The sequence below is a fragment of the Eulemur rufifrons genome, chromosome 8, assembly GCF_041146395.1.
Source record: "Eulemur rufifrons isolate Redbay chromosome 8, OSU_ERuf_1, whole genome shotgun sequence".
In the NCBI taxonomy this organism is placed as follows: domain Eukaryota; kingdom Metazoa; phylum Chordata; class Mammalia; order Primates; family Lemuridae; genus Eulemur; species Eulemur rufifrons.
In genome coordinates, this window is record NC_090990.1 from 73,852,580 (window position 1) to 73,871,876 (window position 19,297).

At 34.8% G+C, this 19,297-nt stretch overlaps 1 protein-coding gene across 3 annotated transcripts in view; it reads left to right on the plus strand.

The window, feature by feature from the left end:
- The window catches only part of FNBP1L (formin binding protein 1 like), a 102,251-nt gene that overhangs the window by 56,920 nt on the left and 26,034 nt on the right, over positions 1-19,297 (plus strand). For all 3 annotated transcript variants that reach the window (XM_069478227.1, XM_069478229.1, XM_069478228.1), the window contains exons 3-5: positions 12,505-12,558; positions 13,805-13,952; positions 14,774-14,836. In XM_069478227.1, the coding sequence (XP_069334328.1) occupies positions 12,505-12,558; positions 13,805-13,952; positions 14,774-14,836 (265 nt within the window). The remainder of the gene's footprint in view (positions 1-12,504; positions 12,559-13,804; positions 13,953-14,773; positions 14,837-19,297) is intronic.

The window sequence follows — 19,297 nt, forward strand, 5'->3', positions numbered from 1 at the left end:
CATCTTTTAAGGAATGCAGCATGCTTAAGGAATTTGGCACATTTCCATTCTTACAATGGCTCTCAACAGCAGTGATTCTCAACAAGGGCAGGATTATTGGACAGAGGTATGAGGAATAAGGAAGAGTTGGGAGGAGGCATGTTTAATTTGAAACCATCTACTCCTCCCCTCCCCCCTACATTGAGATTTGCTGCTTTGGATAAATGCTTAGTAAATGAATGAATGATCAGCTGCTGTTTATAGTATGTGTTTTGTCCAAAGGGAAGAGGTTTTCCTTATTTTCTCTTCTTTAATGGGAAAAATTCTTTTGGTTCACTCCCCCTATTTTTGCTACTGCAGAAGATAATTTCTTTCATAGTGAGGCAACACTTTTTTCCTCCCAAATAATAATTATATTCAGGATGTTAAGGCCAGGCATGGTGGCTCACGCCTGTAATCCTAGCACTCTGGGAGGCCGGGGCGGGCGGATCGTTTGAGCACAGGAGTTCGATACCAGCCTGAGCAAGAGCGAGACCCCACCTCTACTAAAAATAGAAAGAAATTAGCTGGACAGCTAAAAGTATATAGAAAAAATTAGCCGGGCATGGTGGTGCTTGCCTGTAGTCCCAGCTACTTGGGAGGCTGAGGCAGAAGGATTGCTTGAGCCCAGGAGTTTGAGGTTGCTGTGAGCTAGGCTGACCCCACGGCACTCTAGCCAGGGTGACAGAGCGGGACTCTGCCTCAAAAAAAAAAAAAAAAAAAAAAAGGATGTTAGATATTTACATTTTAAATATAAGATTGAAATTTTTCTATTAATCTTTGGTACCCTCAGATTGTTTTCTTCTGTTCTTCCTTTATTCTTCTGTTCTTATGTTTTGATGGCTTTGGCTTACCTTTATTTTGGTTTTTGGTTTTGATTGATGTTTGTTATTGGTTTGAGGATGGGAATAAATAGAAAGTAAAGCATCTAATCATGTTTAGATACATAGATAATTGAAGCATGTCCATTTTGATTCCTGCTAATACTTCAGATCACTTGGTAGAATGCCTTTGGTTGCAAAGGTATAAACAATTGAAATCAGTCATTCTTTTGATAAACTTATACTGTTGCATGGCAGAGAGTAACTATAATTTCTAAGTAGAAAAAGAAGCCCTATATAGGTATGTATCATTTTGTTTTTTTCTAGTAAAAATAATTATACTATCAAGTTCTATCACAGAGGTATTGCTATGTGAAATTATATTCCCAAACCTCCACTCCAGAGCACACATTTTTTTTTTTCAAATGTGGCAGTGTGGTATGGTGAAAGAGAAATAGACTGGAAGACAGGAAACCTTATCTCAGCCAGAACAGAAATCTCTCTGAATTCCTTTTGATCATAGACTATATATGTGTATTTCTGTACCCATGCCAAACCTGACAACATAGCTGGTACGTCTAGAGCTGAGTGAATGAATATAAGTTGAATGAATAAATGATTGAATGATCTGGATTTTGGTTTAGTTTAGAAATTAGGATCTCTGACCATATGCTGAAACTTTGACCATGCATTCTATTAATACTGGAGTTTGGTGTCAGGAACATCCTTGTGATAAGGTGGTTAGTCTACCAAGAACTGTTCCAAATATTTAGGGTAGGCTTAGATATAGAATAATCCAAATATAACTGGTCTCTATTTTATTCATACTTTTTACTTTCTTGTGCCTCTTTATCAGAATTTGCTTTCTATATAACTTTATTTAGTCTCAAAAGAACCCAGGGAGCCATCTTTGTACTGACTTTCTGAACATAGAGATTACTTTCATTCTTTGGTGTGCTATTTAACTCTTGACTGCTTTGGCCTCCCCTGAGTTTTTGATCAACTGCTTGCTTACTGTAGTAAACCCTAAAAGTGGCACCATGATACAAGCAGGAGGAACTCTTCCTCATATTTTGAAGTTTAGATTACCTTTCTTTGTAGAATTAGAACCTGTGGGAACTCTTTTATTCTTGTAAGTTTCCAGTAGTTAGTCTGCTTGAGTACATGTCTGTACCTGTATCAGATGATTTATTCCCTAAATAATTTTTGCCTCTTAATTTTAGAATATAATCTCATCACTAAAACGTAAACTCCATCATCAGGGAAACGCAAATCAAAACCACAGTGAGATGTCACTTAACTCCAGTGAGAATGGCTTTTATCAAAAAGTCTCAAAATAACAAATGCTGATGTGGATGCGGAGCGATAGGAACACTCATACACTGCTGGTGGGACTGCAAACTATTAATAGTACAACCTCAATGGAAAGTAGTATGGACATACCTCAAAGAACTAAAAGTAGAACTACCATTTAATCCATCCAGCAATCTCACTACTGGGTATTTACCCAAAGGGAAAAAAGACACCTGCACTTGAATGTTTATAGCAGCACAATTCACAATTGCAAAGATGTGGAAACAACCCAAGTGCTCATCAATACATGAGTGGATTAATAAAATGTGGTAAATGTATACCATGAAGTACCACTCAATCATGAAAAAAAGAGGTGAACCAATACCTCATGTATTAACCTGGATAAAACTGGAAACCATGGTTTTAAGTGAAGTATCACAAGAATGGAAAAACGAACACCACATGTACTCACCATTAAAGTGGTACTTATCAATCAACACTTATGTGCACATATGGAAATAACATTCATTAGACATCAAGCAGGGGAGAGGGGGAGGAGGGGATGGGTAAATTCACACCTAATGGGTACAGTGCACACTATCTGGGGGATGGGCACACATAACTTTGACTTGAATGGTACAAAAGCAATTTATGTAACCAAAACGTTTGTACCCCGTAATATTCTGAAACAAACAAAAATATAAACACCACCAAGGGAGGGAAATTTTGTTTATTCTATTCACTGCTTATTCCTAGTTCCTACAACAGTGCCTGGCACAAAGCAAGGACTTTATTGGTATTTACTTAACACTTAATGTATCAGCACTATTCTGAGTGCTTTACACATATCGACACATTTCATTTTCCTAAAAACCCATGAGGTATCAGTACTATTTCACAGATTAGGAAACAGGTACAGAGAGGTTGAGAAAGAGGTAGCTGGATTCAAATCTGGCTGCAGAGTTTTGCATTATGCTGCTATTGCATTATACTGCTTCTTAGCATGGGGAGAAATGAATAATTTATTGAGAATTTTTTTCTATCACCAATACCTAGTACATCTTTGGGTCTGTAAAGAATTTTACTGTAGACAAAAACAAATTATCTAAAACCTGCATAACATATATTGTTTCCAGTGAACGCATCTGTTTTTAATGTAATAATTACAGAAATTTGATTAAAACATAAAATATGAATTAAATTATGTACCTCATAAATTTAGGTCTAATTGTATATTTTTTCATAAAGATAGAAGCTTGTTTGGTTTTCTTTCTTTAGGTCTTTTAGGCATACATACTTAAGCCCTTTTATTTTTTCATGTCATCTGTCTATTCAGCATCTGTCACTGGTAGAGGTATAAAAATTGAGAATGAAGCATGTCCTTTTAAAAAACAAATATATTCAGAATTTGTTCGAATGTCATATAGTAATTTATGGGGTCATGACTTAGTTTAATGTTTTAAAAATTGTGGTAAAATACACATAACATAAAATTTACCATCTTAACCATTTTTAAGTATATAGTTCAGTAGTGTTAAGTATTTTCACATTGTTGTGCAACTAATCTCCAGAATTTATTCATTTAGCTACCTCATGTAAGTGGAATCATACAGTATTTTTGTGACTAGTTTATTTTATAATGTCCTTAAGATTTATTCATGTTGTAGTATGTATCAGAACTCCCTTTTTAAGGCTGAATGATATTCCATTGTATGTATTGCTGGATCATACAGTAATTCAATGTTCGACTTTTTTGAAGGAAGTGCCTTACTGTTTTTGACAGTGGGTGAAAGATTTTATATTTCCACCAGCAATGCATGAAGATTCTAATTTCTCCATGTCCTTGCCAATACTTGTTATTTTTGGTTGTTTTGCTAGTAACCATCCTAATGGGTATGAGGTGATACTTCATTGTGGTTCTGATTTGCATTTCCCTAATGACTAGCGATGTTAAGCATATTCTATATATTTATTGGCCATTTGTATATCTTTGGAGAAATGTCTATTCAAGTCCTTTACTCATTTTTAAATTGGTTTTTTTTGGTGGTTGTTGACTTTTAGAAGTTCTTTACATATTCTGGATATTAACCCTTAGTCAGATATATGACTTGCAAATTCTTTCTCCCATTCTGTAGTTTGCCTTTTCACCATGTTGATTATGTCCTTTGATGCACTGAAGTTTTAAATTTTGATGTAGTCTAATTTATTTTTATTTTTGTTGCCTGTGTTTTGGTGTTATATCCAAGAAATCATTGACAAATCCAATGTCATGAAGCTTTTGTCATGTTCTTCTAAGAATATCATAGTTTCAGATCTTCGATGTATGTTGAGGTAATTTTGGTATGTGGTTTAAGGTAAGGGTCCACCTTTATTCTTTTGCATATGGATATCTTTTATGTTAAAACATTTTCCACTGTATGAGAGAAGATTTTGTAAGTGATGGAAACTCCAGCTTGTGCTAATTTAAGCATAATGGGAAATTTATTGATTGCTTTTTATTGCTTTTAATTTCTTATTGAAGAAGTTGAATAGTCAAGCTACTAGTAAGGCTTGGCATACAGCTTAGGTCACAGAAAAAATAAAGACAGTATCTGAAATGCAGCCAGAGCTCTTTGTCTCTCTTTTTTTTTTTTTTTTTTTTTTTTAATTGTTTTGGTGCAGTCTGGCTCTTTCCACATGACAGGAAATACAGACACTAATAATGCCAGTTTTATGTCTCAAATTCAGCTCCTAGGCTGGCCTCAAAGCTTTGTCAGCTCCAAAGTCGTAAAAATTCCAGAAAGGGAACTCATTGGTCCAGCTAGATTTAGCTTTCTACCTTTGGGTCACTTAACTGAGCACACAAATAGGGCCATTTGTGTTAATCTGGCAGCTCTTAAATAGGTTAAGATAAGGGATGCTAGTCAGTTAGTCTCAGGTCTCTAATATTACCCTTTGCCAGAAGAAACAGTATGATTTGTATCCCATTTTATAAACAAATAGGATATTGATCACCTGTTAAACAATAATTAGAACTCAACCTCTCAAATGTTGAGAGGTTGAAAATGTGTAGAGGTGATTCTCAGGCTTTTAAGATCTTGTAGATATTTTATGTTCCAGTATTTAACTGCAAAATGTATTTTTAGTAAAAGTGAATTAAAGTTTTAAGAAATTATTTGGAATATTTTCTAATTTTCACTAAAACCCAAAAATGAATATAAACATGATACAACTAGAATGGATAAAAAGATTAGAATCAATAATTTAAATATATAAAGTAGGGTGATATATTTAATATCACATATATAATTAAAATGTATAGACTACTATTATATAATCTTTGGAGATACATATTAAATTTAAAAACCTTCTCAGACCACTGAAGGAGCAATGTTAATTTCCTTATATCTAGAGTACATGATCCCAGGGTACTTACAAAACATGGGCGAACCTTCACTGCCCCCTCCCCCCACCAAGTAGCAGCATATCTATGAAATCTATTATAACTTCTGTAATAGGTACTGTGTGTATATAAAACTTTGTTTCAATTGCTGATTTATACCCTACTAAAAACATGTCTTACATATAAACTGCTATCATAACTGGTCACTTAGAGAATCTGTGTATTTAGAAGAGAGGAGAAAATTTTGAAAAAATAATAGCCTAGGGGAAGTGACATTAAGGGCAAATGTCCTGAAAGACATGAATTGCCTAAAATATTTTTAGTTTAGGAACAACCTGAATGCTCTACACATATATATTTAAGATAAACTACTTTGAGTTATTTTAGCTAATAAACATGTTATGTTAAAACTGTAAAACAGGGATTTGTGGGACTTAGTTAACCATTCACTCTTTGGTATAACTTTTTGCTGACTTTAGACTGTTTTCTTAGAAGACTCAACTGAGGTCAGCTGTTTTGGGGGAATAAATTCTTCTTGTGTGTTTTTATTAGTTTTTTAAAAACGTATGAAAACAGTATATGATCATTGTGGCACATTTAATTTGAATCCCTTCCCAGTTCCTTTGCCTAGAAGTGAGTACTATTATTAATATAATTTGGAATGTCTTCTTTCAGAACATATATTTTCCTAGAATAGAAGTTTTGATGTGGTGGAAATCTAGAACAATTGTAGACCATGCTGCAGATTTTCAAGTCGCAGGGTTGACTTGAATGGAGTCTTTAGTGACTTGTGTGTGGTATCTGAGGGCTCTGGATATTTAGAGTTTGGGAAGAGTTACCTATAGATGGGTTAGTTTACATATAGGGAGGCAAGAGGGATTTATTTAAAAAATTGCTTATGACTAACCCTGCATGCTTAAAAAGGTAAAGGTAAGTTTACTTTTTTTCTCTTCTTCTTCCTTCTTGTATTTATGTGTGTTCTTCCTTTCAGAAGCTACAGTTCAAATTAGTTGTTAGGCTATGTTTAAGATATGTTATGACTTTTGTGGTTAACCTTTGTAATAACCAGAATTCTTTTAAGTGTCAGAATCTCAACTCAGATTGATTTAAGCAAAGAAAGGAATTTATTGGCTTATATGACTGAAAAGTTCAGGGACCCACATATTCAAGAGAAGTGTTAAGGATCTTTGTTCTCTTAGTTTTGCTTTTCTCTTTGTCGGTTTAATTCCCAAATAGACTCTTCCCCCATGGCTCTAGGATTATGTCCTGTCAATTTAACAACTTCAGCAGAAAGAGAACATCTTCCCAAGAATTATAATAGAAATTTTAGGATCGACTTTCATGGGCCTGGATAAATGGGCCTGGATCAAATAAATACTCCTGGACCTTAATTTGTGGCCAGCCCCACCACAGGTATATAGACATGACAATGGAGAAGCTGTATTTTAGGCTATACTAGAATAATAAATTCCAGATAAACTTTATATGACTAAAAGTTTATTTCTCACTAATGCAAAGTCTCAGGTGACTGACTCTCTAGGGCAGCCCACGTGGTAACTCAACAATCTGTTCTGTTCCCATCTTCATCTCATCAAGATGCTTTCACAGTTGCTTCAGCAGAGGGTTGAACACAGGCTCTAAATGCTTTAGCCTGCTAGTCACACAGAACTCACAGCCCATTATATAGAATTGACCACATAGTCTTGCCATACTGCTAGGAGCTTGGGAAGTGTGTGAAATAACATGGTTTTTAATGAGCACAAATGTGTCTGCCACAAACTGTTATAAAGAAGAAGAATAGTGATGCAGGTAGATAAAGCAAATGTCTGCTACATCCTGTGACTCTAAACTATGTTTAAAATGTTAATATACAAAAATGCAACCAGAGTTTTTTGCCTGAAATGTTTTTTGCCTGAGTTTGACTTGTTTTTGTTTAAAGTAATTCATGAGTTTGTGTTGGAAAACGACTGACTTTAAAAGTAATTTCTAGAATATAACCCACTTACAGGTTGGAGACTATGATTACCATAACCACATTGTTAAGTTGATCAATTATCTGCTAATAGCTAAATTCCATAGATATTTTAAGTACCTGTTTTATTATTTCTTGGGTGAAAGACTCTTGGGTTTTCTGAGTTATCTATATCAGTGGTTGGCAAACTTTTTAAAATAAAGTGCCACATAATAAATAGTTTAGGCTTTGTGGACCATATGTCACAATTTCTCAACTCTGCTGTCTTTCAACTCTGTTGTCGTAGTGCAAAAGCAGCCATAGACAATACATACATTATTTTTAGCCACATTTTCATTTCAAATTTCTTGAGTAGCCTCATTCACATTCATTATTTTAACTATCCGAAGTGTTGGAATCAGATTTGAAGTAGGTTTTGGCTTTGCCTGTTGCTAGCTCTGTGACCATAGGCGAGTTACTTAATGAATATTTCCGAGTTCTGTAAATTAAGGCTAATAGGACTTGCTTGCAATTATTGTAAGCATACGATTATATGTAAAGAGTCTAGCATAAAGATTGGCAAATAATATATGGTTGACAAATGGTAGCTCCTGTTTTTGTTAATCATCTTCACACATGTTGACTCTCACATCTGTGTCTTGATCCCAGAAGTTTCTTTCGAGTTCCAGTTTTTACCACATGTCTCTATTGGACATTTTTATTTAGCTGTTTTCTAGTATCAGTTATGAAGCATTCAGCTGCAAGTAACAGTTTTCTTACATACCAAGAAGTTTGGAAGCATGGAATTCTAGAGTTTAGTGGTATTTTCATGAATCTCTTGGTCTTCTCCCTCATGGTCGCAAGATATTGCAGTTGCTTCAGGCATCCTGACCTCACAGATCTGTATCTAAAGCAATAAAAAAGTGAGAAGAAAAAGGGTTTTATGTTTGTGTGATGTTTCCTTTTTACTATAGAAGTTTTCATTTAATGAAAAGCTAATTAGGAAATAGAATTTATAGGACTTGAACATGTTAAGGTAGGAGAAACTTGAAAAAGTGTAGGGTGATTGGCAAATTTTTGCTTTAAGTGTCTAGACTCTAAATGGATAGTGGCACCATTAATGTGAAGAAAAAAGTAAAGCTTGTATAAGATAAATTCCAGTTTGGACTTGTTGAATTTGAGGTGCTTTTGACAGATGGACTGCCTACCCAAAAGCCATTCCTTCTCCTATAGCAGCTTTATTAAGGTATAATTCATAAACCATAAAATTCTCTTTTTAAAAACGGTGATTTTGGCCAGGCACGGTGGCTCACCCCTGTAATCCTAGCACTCTGGGAGGCTGAGGTGGGCGGATCCTTTGAGCTCAGGAGTTCGAGACCAGCCTGAGCAAGAGCGAGACCCCATCTCTACTGAAAATAGAAAGAAATTATATGGACACCTAAAAATATATATAGAAAAAATTAGCCGGGCATGGTGGCGCATGCCTGTAGTCCCAGCTACTCGGGAGGCTGAGACAGAAGGATCCCTTGAGCTCAGGAGTTTGAGGTTGCTGTGAGCTAGGCTGACGCCACGGCACTCACTCTAGCCTGGGCAATAGAGTGAGACTCTGTCTCAAAAAAAAATAAAATAAATAAAATAAAATCTAAGTATAATTAATGTTTTAAAATTAAAAAAAAAAACAAAACGGTGATTTTTAGTATATTTATAGACTTGCACAACCATCTACACTATCAATTTTAGAACATTTTCATCAGCCCCAAAAGAAACCCTGTACCCATTCGTAGTCATTTCCTCCTTCCCCATGCACTGGCAACCACTAATCTATCTTCTGTCTCTGTGAATTTGCCTATTCTAATTAACTCTTCTATTCATCATCTTTTCCCCATCTTCCTTTTAGAGTTCTCTTTTAGAAAGAACTGTAGGTCATGCACAATTACTACTTCGCTAGGTATGACTCATCCCTTTCTTTCTGTCAGTCTACTACCTGAAATAATTAATGTGTAGCCCATAGTAGCTTTGTGATATTTGGGTGAATTAATAAATTAATTCGTTCATCGCATTGAGTTTGGGTAGTGTTTCAGGTAACCATGATTAAGAACCACTGGTTAAGAGTATTTTAGAATTCCTTAACCTGATTTCTCTGGCTCACATTTGATGTTCCAGCAACATTGAACCCATTCCTAGTTCTTCATAAATGCTGTTTTTTTCCCCTCTTTGCGTTTGCTCATTAGATCTTCTCTATTTGGAACCCCACTCCCAGGGTTTTTCAGTTGCTTAATTCTTTTCTTTTCTTTTCTTTTGTTTTTTTTGAGACAGAGTCTCACTCTGTCGCCCTGCGTAGGGTGCAGAGGCTTCATAGCTCACTGCAACCTCAAACTCCTGGACTTAAGTGATACTTTTGCCTCAGCCTCATGAGTAACTGGGTCTGCAGGTGCTTGCCACCATGCCTGTCTAATTTTTCTATTTTTAGTAGAGATGGGGCCTTGCTTTTTCTCAGGCTGTCCTGGAACTTATGAGCTCAAGCAGTCCTCCCTCCTTGGCCTCCCAGAGTGCTAGGATTACAGGTGTGAGTCACTGCACCTGGTCAGTTGCTTAATTCTTGTTTACTTCTTTAGGCTCAGTCAGGGAATCAGAAATGTCACCATACCCACTTGCCCTGGGGAAACCCCTCTACAGAGCCCCCTATTCTTACCATGTTATGTTTCATAAAAGTGTCTATATATTTGATTTCTCTAGTCCAGGGATCTTTGAACTTTTTATTGATCATCTGTAAAAAAAAATTTTTTTCACATATACCTGCCCAGTTATTTATAAATTATGTGCATGTAATAGTATAGAGGTGTATGAAATATTAATAAAGCTTTTGATAAAAATATATAAATGTCAGGCATAATGCTTTCATCCTGCACCTTATTTTACAACCAGTGATAACTATGAGTTTCTTTTTTTTTTTTTTTTAAACTGAGACAGAGTCTCACTCTGTCCCCATGGGTAGAGTGCAATGGCGTCATCATCATTATAGCTCACTGTAGCTGCAAACTCCTGGGCTGAAGCGATCCTCCTGCATCAGCCTCCTGAGTAACTGGGACTACTGTGCGCCACTATGCCTGGCTAATTTTTTCTATTTTTTGTAGAAAGGGAGTCTTGTTCTTCCTTCAGGCTAGTCTTGAACTCCTGACCTCAAGCAATCCTCCTGCCTTGGCCTCCCAGAGTGCTAGGATTACACTAGCTTGAGCCACCTTGCCCAGCAAACTATGAGTTTCTTGATGGCAGGAACTCAACCAATGTTGATCTGAACTCTTTTTTCAGTGTCTTGCCTGTTCTTTATCCACCGCTTATTGGGCCTTAGGTCTTCGCTGTCTTTGTATATCTTTATCATAGCACTTACCATACTATATGTTGTAATTATTGGTATATACTTGTATCCTTTCAATAGAGTGCGAGTCTCTTGAGCATGGGTACTCTTTGATGCTCCCAGTAGCTTGCACAGCACCTAGTAGTGCCTAGCATGTAGTAAGACAATTGTTTGTAAAATGAATCAAGTGAATTAAGTGGCATGAATTATTCTTAGTCTGAGAATAATTAAGACAGTCATTCTTTTATAGAATTTATTTAAAGCATAGTAGGGCCATTTATTTTAAAAATGTTTATAGTTTCAAGCAGTACTCTCAAATTACTTGTGATGCACTAGTTTGTTTTTAGTTTCTAATCTATTGTATACTAATGCTTTTGTAAAAATACAATAAAAATTAAATACTAGACAAATGACATAAAAAGAGACATATGAAATACAGGCCATAATTTTTTATTATTAGATTCAACAAACATAAAATTACTCTCAATTTCTGTACTTAACTTGTTGTGGATTTGTAACAAAGAGTCTATGGACCTTTGCTGGCCCATGTGCCAGTGCTTTGAGAAGCGTGGTGTAAAGCACTGTATGTGGTAGGTGTTGCTGGCACCATTTATAGGAAACTGGGACACAGAGAAATAAATTGTCCAAGGTCACATAGGTACTATACAAAACAGCCAGGATTCAAACCCAGGTAGGATAGTCTGGGTCCAAAGTCCGTGTGCTAGTCTACTTTTGATTTTGCCAAGGTGAAATAAGGTAGTATTCTATTTTGAGAATGTTAAGATGTTAGGGATGTAGACAAAGACAGTTACTAATATAAGTCAGAATGTAATTCATTTGACTAGAAAAGAGAAGATAAAGGGACCATGTAATGATTTCCATATAAAAGTGGAGTTACAGAGGATGGTGACCAAATGTTCTTTTATCTCCTTAGTGAGTCAGCATCTGCTTACATTTTACCTTAGTTAGCATTAAAATCCCTGATTTGCAAAAACAAGAGTTTTGGTATTTCTTTGAAATATTCTTTTTGCCATGACTCAGTTTCACATGCTGAGTTTCACATTCATCCTTCTGTATCCAAGGAAGATTGGTTCCAGGACCTCTGTGGATACCAAAATCCATGGCCGCTCAAGTCCTTGATATAAAATGGCATAGTATTTGCATATAACTTACACACATCCTCCTGTATACTTTAAATCATCTCTAGATTACTTATAATACCTAATGCAATGTAAATTATATAAATAGTTGCTATACTATTTTTTAATTTGTATTGTTTTTGTTGTTGTATTTTTATTTATTTATTTGAAAATTTTTGACCTGTGGTTGGTTGAATCTGCGGATGTGGAACTCTGGGATAACGGAAGGCCAACTGTACTTCGTTTCTCCTATTCTTCCTCTTATCTCTTTTCTTATTTCATAGCATAATCAAGTATAATCAACTAAATTGTTATGATTATTCTCATATAAATACAGAAATGACCTTTCTTTCTATAGGCATCAGTATTTTAAGAACAAAATGTAAGTAATGATCATATTACAATGTTAATAGAATAGATGATCATATTGCTGTCTTAATTGTTTTCTATCATGAAATTCTTCATTTAATGAAATTGGAAACTATAAGAATATTTCAATTTCAACAATAAAATTTTATAAATTTTTAAAAATCTTCTTCCTATAGAAATCTGGTCAAGAAGTACTGTCCCAAACGTTCATCCAAAGATGAAGAGCCAAGGTAAATTATATGCCTGTTTATTATTACATATTAAATAATTTAAAATACTTATATTTTTATTATTTAGTAAAATATGCTGTTAGCTTTTTTATTAAGATTTTTAATTTAAAAAAATTACTGTTTATGAAAGTGCGAATTACTGTTTGTCTTTTATGAGGAGAAATATTTTAGTGGCCTTGCTCAACAGTTTTCTAGAATAGTGGAGTGTGGATTTTTGAGTAAAATGTAGATTAGGACTCCACTTTGTCTCCAGAAGAAAAGGGTATTTTTTTTTATACTTTATTTTGTAGTTGTCAGCTTGTTAGAGCCTTGTTTTTACTTTTATAGGCAGTAAAACAATTTGGCTGATTGGATTAAAGGGATAATGAAAAGGACTGAGATTTTTAGGGCAATTTTGAACCCTGAATAAAAGGTTAGGAATTGCCTATGAACTTTTTGGCAGTCTTAAACAGGAATATGTGGATGACTATAAAATGCAGAAACAAAGAGAGACTGGACTTAAACAAACAAACAGCTTTGCATATAATTGTCAGTTGTTAGGATTCTTAGGGTTAGTGTTAATGGAGTCCTATCTGAGCTGTCAGTCTTTAGCTGTAAGAGAGTGTTCCACAGTGTGTTCAAAGTAGATATATACATTTTAATACAGTGATTCTCTTTGTTTCTTTCCTTCCCTCCACACACATTTTTACCCTTATTTTTGACCCTTCTTTCCCCCTTTGGTGCCAACCATAATGGCACTTCACTCGCTTCCATTCAGGATGTGGGCAGGCATACAGGCAGCTGTGTCCTGAGCTGATAGCAAAGTTGTTCTATAGATCAGCCATCGAGATGCATTTGAGTGGTATGATTGGCAGGTTCTGTCCTCGAGAGCAAGCGCATCATCTCTGCAACAGGTTCAGCTGCCAAGCCTAGGAATGCAACCAAGTTCATTCCCAAGCTCAGGCCAGTCAGTTGTCAACTTAAGAGATTCCAGTATGCCAAAAGAGCCTGCAGGTAGTATTCTTATTATTTTTTGACCCCAAATATCCCTTTACTAATAAATTAAAGACTACTTGAAGATATACAAACATGTACAGCTTGAACTTAATGCAGGATTCTTTCCATATGAAGTTATAGAATTAGTAGCTAAGATTTAGGTTGAGTATGTTAAAATTCATCAAGTGTTAGGCTCAATCCATACCTTACCAAAAACATTTGTAATGAAGATAAAAATAAATCTCACTATTTTAAAATATGTTTTTGCCAGGTTTACCTCGTGTATAGCCTTTTTTAACATCCTTAATGAGTTAAATGACTATGCAGGACAGCGAGAAGTAGTAGCAGAAGAAATGGCGCACAGAGTATATGGTGAATTAATGAGATATGCTCATGATCTGAAAACTGAAAGAAAAATGGTAATTCTTATAATTTTTATCCAGTTACAGTGGTATATGAAATATTTTCACAGAAATAATTTGTTTTTTTAAAAAGTGTGTTTAGCATAAACTGGTTTTCTATTTCACTAAGTTTCTTCTGGCTAAAAATTATCACAAGATACACTTGCTAATCTGTGATCCTTGTGGATTTAAGACCAGGGTTTGGGCAAACTACAGCCCATGGGCCATATCCAGACTACTGCCTGTTTTTGTTTTCTAGTTTCCACAAGCTACGAATGGCTTTTATGTTTTTAGATGGTTGAAAAAAAATCAAAAGAATAACATTTCATGGCATGTGAAAATTATGTGAAATTTAAATTTCAGTGCCCTTAATTAAAATTTAATGGAACAGACCCATATTCACTGACTTACATATTGCCTGTGTCTGCTTTTGCATTATTTATATATATATACATAAAATATATATATATATATAAAATATATATATCAGCAGAGTTGAGTGTTTATGACAGAGGCAGTGTGGCTTGCAAAACCTAAAATATTTATTATCTGACCTCTTATAGAAAATAACCCCTGTTGAAAACAGTAATTTTTCCAGACATTGTATCTATTTTTAAAGGTTGTACTTAAAATAATATCCTATAAAATGCATTTTAGAGAGTTCTAGTTCTGCATTTTCTTGCCAGCTCTTGTTAGGTCTTGGTAAAGTTACATAATTAGTGTCTTGAAAAAATAAATAGCCTTTTTGGGACTTTAGCCTTTGTTTCATATTTAAATGTAGTTATTTTTGTTTGCTTTGTCTCATTTTGTTTTTTTTTTTTGGTGATTATGATCTTTAGCATCTCCAAGAAGGACGAAAAGCTCAACAATACCTTGACATGTGCTGGAAACAGATGGATAATGTGAGTTATGATGTTTTCATGGCTGACATAAATTTTGTTGACTAGGTTACCCCACAATTCTGTTATGCTTCACATCTGTTTGAGTTTAATGTTTCTTGGTGTATTATTTATAATTTGACATGGGTTTTGTTGCATAATAGTCAATAAAGTATAAATGGAGGATGTGAGACCATTTTGTCATTTTTCTCTGTATAAGTCTGTACTTAAATGAATTCTGTAATCTTTGTATCATTGTGAACACTTAGAGAGATTCTTTTTGACTTTTGGAAGTTAGAGAAGAGAAATAATAGGGCAACAGTGATAAATCTTAGAAGACCCCTGACTGAAACTGAGAGAACCAAGATTCTACTTCTACCTTTTCCTTAGCACTTAATTTCTCTTGACTTCATTTTTAGCATGTGAAAAATGAAGAGAGTTACTAGATTATATGAAATGTTTTACCCAGTTCAGTGATTCTATAGTTTTGTTTTTTTTTTTTTTTTTGTTTTTTAGACAGGGTCTTGCTCTGTAGCCTGGGCTAGAGTGCAATGGTGTCATCATAGCTCACTGCAACCTCAAATTCCTGGGCTCAAGGGATCCTCCTGCCTCAGCCTCCTGAGTGGCTGGGACTACAGGCGCACACCACCACACCTGGCTAATTTTTCTATATTTTGTAAAGATGGGGTCTCACTCTTGATCAGGCTGGGATTCTGTAATTCTGTAAATGCTCCTAATATTGGCCTTCTAGTCAAAGACCATCCCATTTTAGTAAATTAAATACTTTATAGGGCAAAATTATAAAAATGTAATAATTATTTATTTAAAAAATTTTCCAAGATAACTTGCTAATTTTTTTTTTTTTAAATGTTCTGGTGTATAGTAATTTGAAAAATAAGATGTCTACATTGTATGCCTTTACTTAAAATGTTCTATTAGATGATGTTTCTGTAGTATAAGATAGTCTTTTTGAACCCTTAGGTTATCAAACAATTTGTTCTTTACCAGTATATTTCTCTGGTGGACACTGAATTCCTTGAAAATTATGCTGAAGGGAGTTTTTCATGTTAAATTAATCAATTTAGTCCTTAGAAAAAGGACTTTGAGATTAAAAAAAATATCATGCATATGCTCCCACTATTTTCGGCCTTTCTTTCCCCTTTAAAAGTACATATTCAAAGCTTACATTAAAGTTCTGTATAACTGTCATTGATGTAAGTTTCTAATCACCATTGAGAATTCTTAGATATATTAGTAGTCTGTTTTTATTTTTGTTTTGATTTTCTTTCTAATTGGTTTTAGCCAGATTTTTAGGGAGTATTTATGTTGGTTAAATTTTACATTGCCTTAACAAGAATCTTTAGTATCTGCCACCTAATGATGTGTGCAATATGTGTGTTTTCATTTGCACAAAATAACAGACTCCTACATTCATGAGTTATTGGTTCCTTTGAAAATTGGTGTTGGCACAAATCATTCTTGTTAATATGTGCTGAATTGTCTTTGGAACAATTGACAGTTATTAAGCAAAAGTTATAGAGGTCATAAGAAGCATAAAAAATGTAGGAGAGATTTCCTTTAGGCATTAACAATACTATGAGAAAAAGGTGAGTTCCACTCCTGTTTATCTAAAGTATCCTTTTGTACCTTGGAAATACAAAAATGAATATTGACGTGGTTCTTGTTTTTATAGAGCTTGCAGTCCAGTGGGGGAGACTGACAAATATAATTTCTATTTAATATGTAGAAGCAAGTGTAGGATCCCATTTCCTAGTTCCATGTCTTCCTGTTTAGTCAAAAAAATGAAATTGTAGAATTCCTAACATGTTTGAAATAACTGAGAAGAGATATAAAGAACTGGTGGAGTCAGGTTGAATTAGTGACAGAGTATTAAAAATTGAGAAAAAAATTAAAAGACACCTCTTAACCCCAGGATAAATAAAATAGGCAGCACTGGCATTTAGGATGAGGACAGAAGAACCTGTAGAGGAGATCTTGAAGGAATGGTCAGAGAGTAGAAGATGGAAGCATCAAAGATGCCAGGTCCATCAGTTAGGAGGCTCCAAGTAACAGGGCATATAAGCTTGTAAGAACAGAGCTCAGAAATGGGAGCAGTTCAGAAGCTCAGTGATGTCACCAAGGCTCTATCTCCTTTCCATTTGTCCACTTTACCATTTGACCATGTTGGCTTTTTTTGTCAGCCTTGTCTCCTTATGGTCAATTGTTGGCTTAAGCAGCCAAATACCATATCCTCATTCAGCTGCCACCAAAGGCAGTAAAAAGGGGGCATTTCTCTTCTAACTGTCCCTTTTTATCAGGGAAAGAAAACTTTCCCAGAAAACCCCCAGCAGACTTCCTTAAGGATGCCTTTGACAGGATTAGATTACTTGCCCCAGCTGTGGGAAGTCTGGGAAAGCAAGTATCAGCTATTTTCAGCCTCCGTACTGGGAGGCAGCCTCTGCTTAGCAAGGGTGGGTGAGTAGCAGTGGCTGTGATTAGTCTGGCATACACAGGGTGAAGAAGAAAAGAATCTTTTCTGGGTATATTTCTATATTGTATAATGATGTATTATTCAGAGAATGTGTATTTTTAATATTGTACTGGTACTGTTGCAAGGAAGTTATTATAGGTGTTTTCCTATAAATAAGACACCTAATATAAAAATATTTTTGTATATAAACAGCCTCATTTGCACCAAAATTATTAGCCTATAGCTACTCAATTTGAAAACTCAGCTCAGAGCTGAGTTTTAGAGAATTAAATGTGGAAATTTAACCTTAATTTTCACGGGAAAGTGACATTCTATATATATATGTATCTTCAGGTTTTTTTTTTTAACATATGATCCCAAGGAACGTAATCAGATATTTTATGTGCTTTGAATAAATTGTTAGTATCTCATTTGGTGTGTCATACTAATCGAAATACCTATACTAAGTATAAGGCCTACATTTAAAGAAATTTGTAAAAAATTTTGGAGCACATTTATTTCATGTAAGTTATAGGTATATCTGGTTCTAACTGTATGACAAACTGAACTGACTTAGAAACCTTTTGGTTACAAATACCTTAGCTATAATAGCTATTGCATTTTTTAAAATCATGTTTTAAACTCTTAGTTACCCGAAAGAAAGGGAAATCTCTAACTGCTAGGAATGTAAGGGTAAATAAAGCCAGAGCAATAGGTGTATGAGCTGATACAGTGGTATTTGGAAAAATGAGGGCAAGAGTGTCGGGGTATGGTGATTTACTGGACCTGGTACTTGCTCTAAGGGCTTGGGTTTTAATACTCACACAGGAACAGAGGTTAGGTTTTAGCTCCGTATGCTTTAGGGGAGTTGGAACTGCAACCCTTGTATAAAATTTGAAACTCTAGAAGAATGAATCTTTAGGGAAAGGTGGATTATAATAATTCTGCCTATTGGCCAAGAGAGGCATCAAAGAAACTTTGTCTGAAGGTCAAAGGAGGAGAGGGAGAAATTGAAACCTTTAGATCTTATAGTCATAAGGTTTGGGATCCAAATTTGCACTATTTTTATGGTTTGGTAATCCCTAAGATAAGAAATTGACATTATAACTGGTTCTAAAAAGGAGATTGGGTAAATATGAAATGCTGAGTTCCCTTGCTTTTCTTCTTGTGAGCAATTCTCAAAATACAGGTCACAAGGCATATATTTTCCAGGTGAGAAATTGTAAGAGGCTTCCCTGGGGAATCTAATCAGTTAGAGAAAAAACTTACTGATAACTTGAGGTTTTTCCAAGGAAACTAGCTACCTGGCCCTAGAGGGAAATATCATAATACACAAACACCACCTGTGGAGCTTTCAATTGGCTTTTTAAATAAGAGCAGATAGCCAAGGATCCCTGGATATTTAAAGAAAACATCTAATATGCACATCAGAGATTAAAACTAGTACGTGAGAGAAAAAGCAATGTAGAAGAAGCAGTGACTATGAAAGGAAACGAGAATTAAAGAGCAAAAACAAAACACTCAAAACTGTTATTAATATTCTCAAAGGGAATAGAGAAAATATGTCCATGAACTAAGTTACTATTTAAAAAGATACATATAAAGAACAAAAAAGAACTTTTTGATAGCAGAAATGAAAAATGCACTAGAAAGAATGAGAGATAAAGTAGAAGAAATCTCTCAAAAAGTAGAGCAAAATGACAGAAATTGAAAATTAGGGGACTCATGCAGTAGGTTCATTTTCAAAATAATAATTATCCTAGAAAAAAGAAAGCACAGAAAATGGGCAAAAATAAGTCAAGAAGATTTTCCCAGAACCAAGATACATGAGTTTCCAGATGGAAAGGATTTCCACCAGGTGCCCAGAACAGTGGATCCACATGAATATATATCATCCTGGGTGTACAAATAATATGGTTTCATAGAAGAAATAAGACCTAGTGTTTGTTAGATCAGTAGGGTGACTATAGTTTATGGTAATCTATTGTATATATCAAAATACCTGGAAGGGAGTA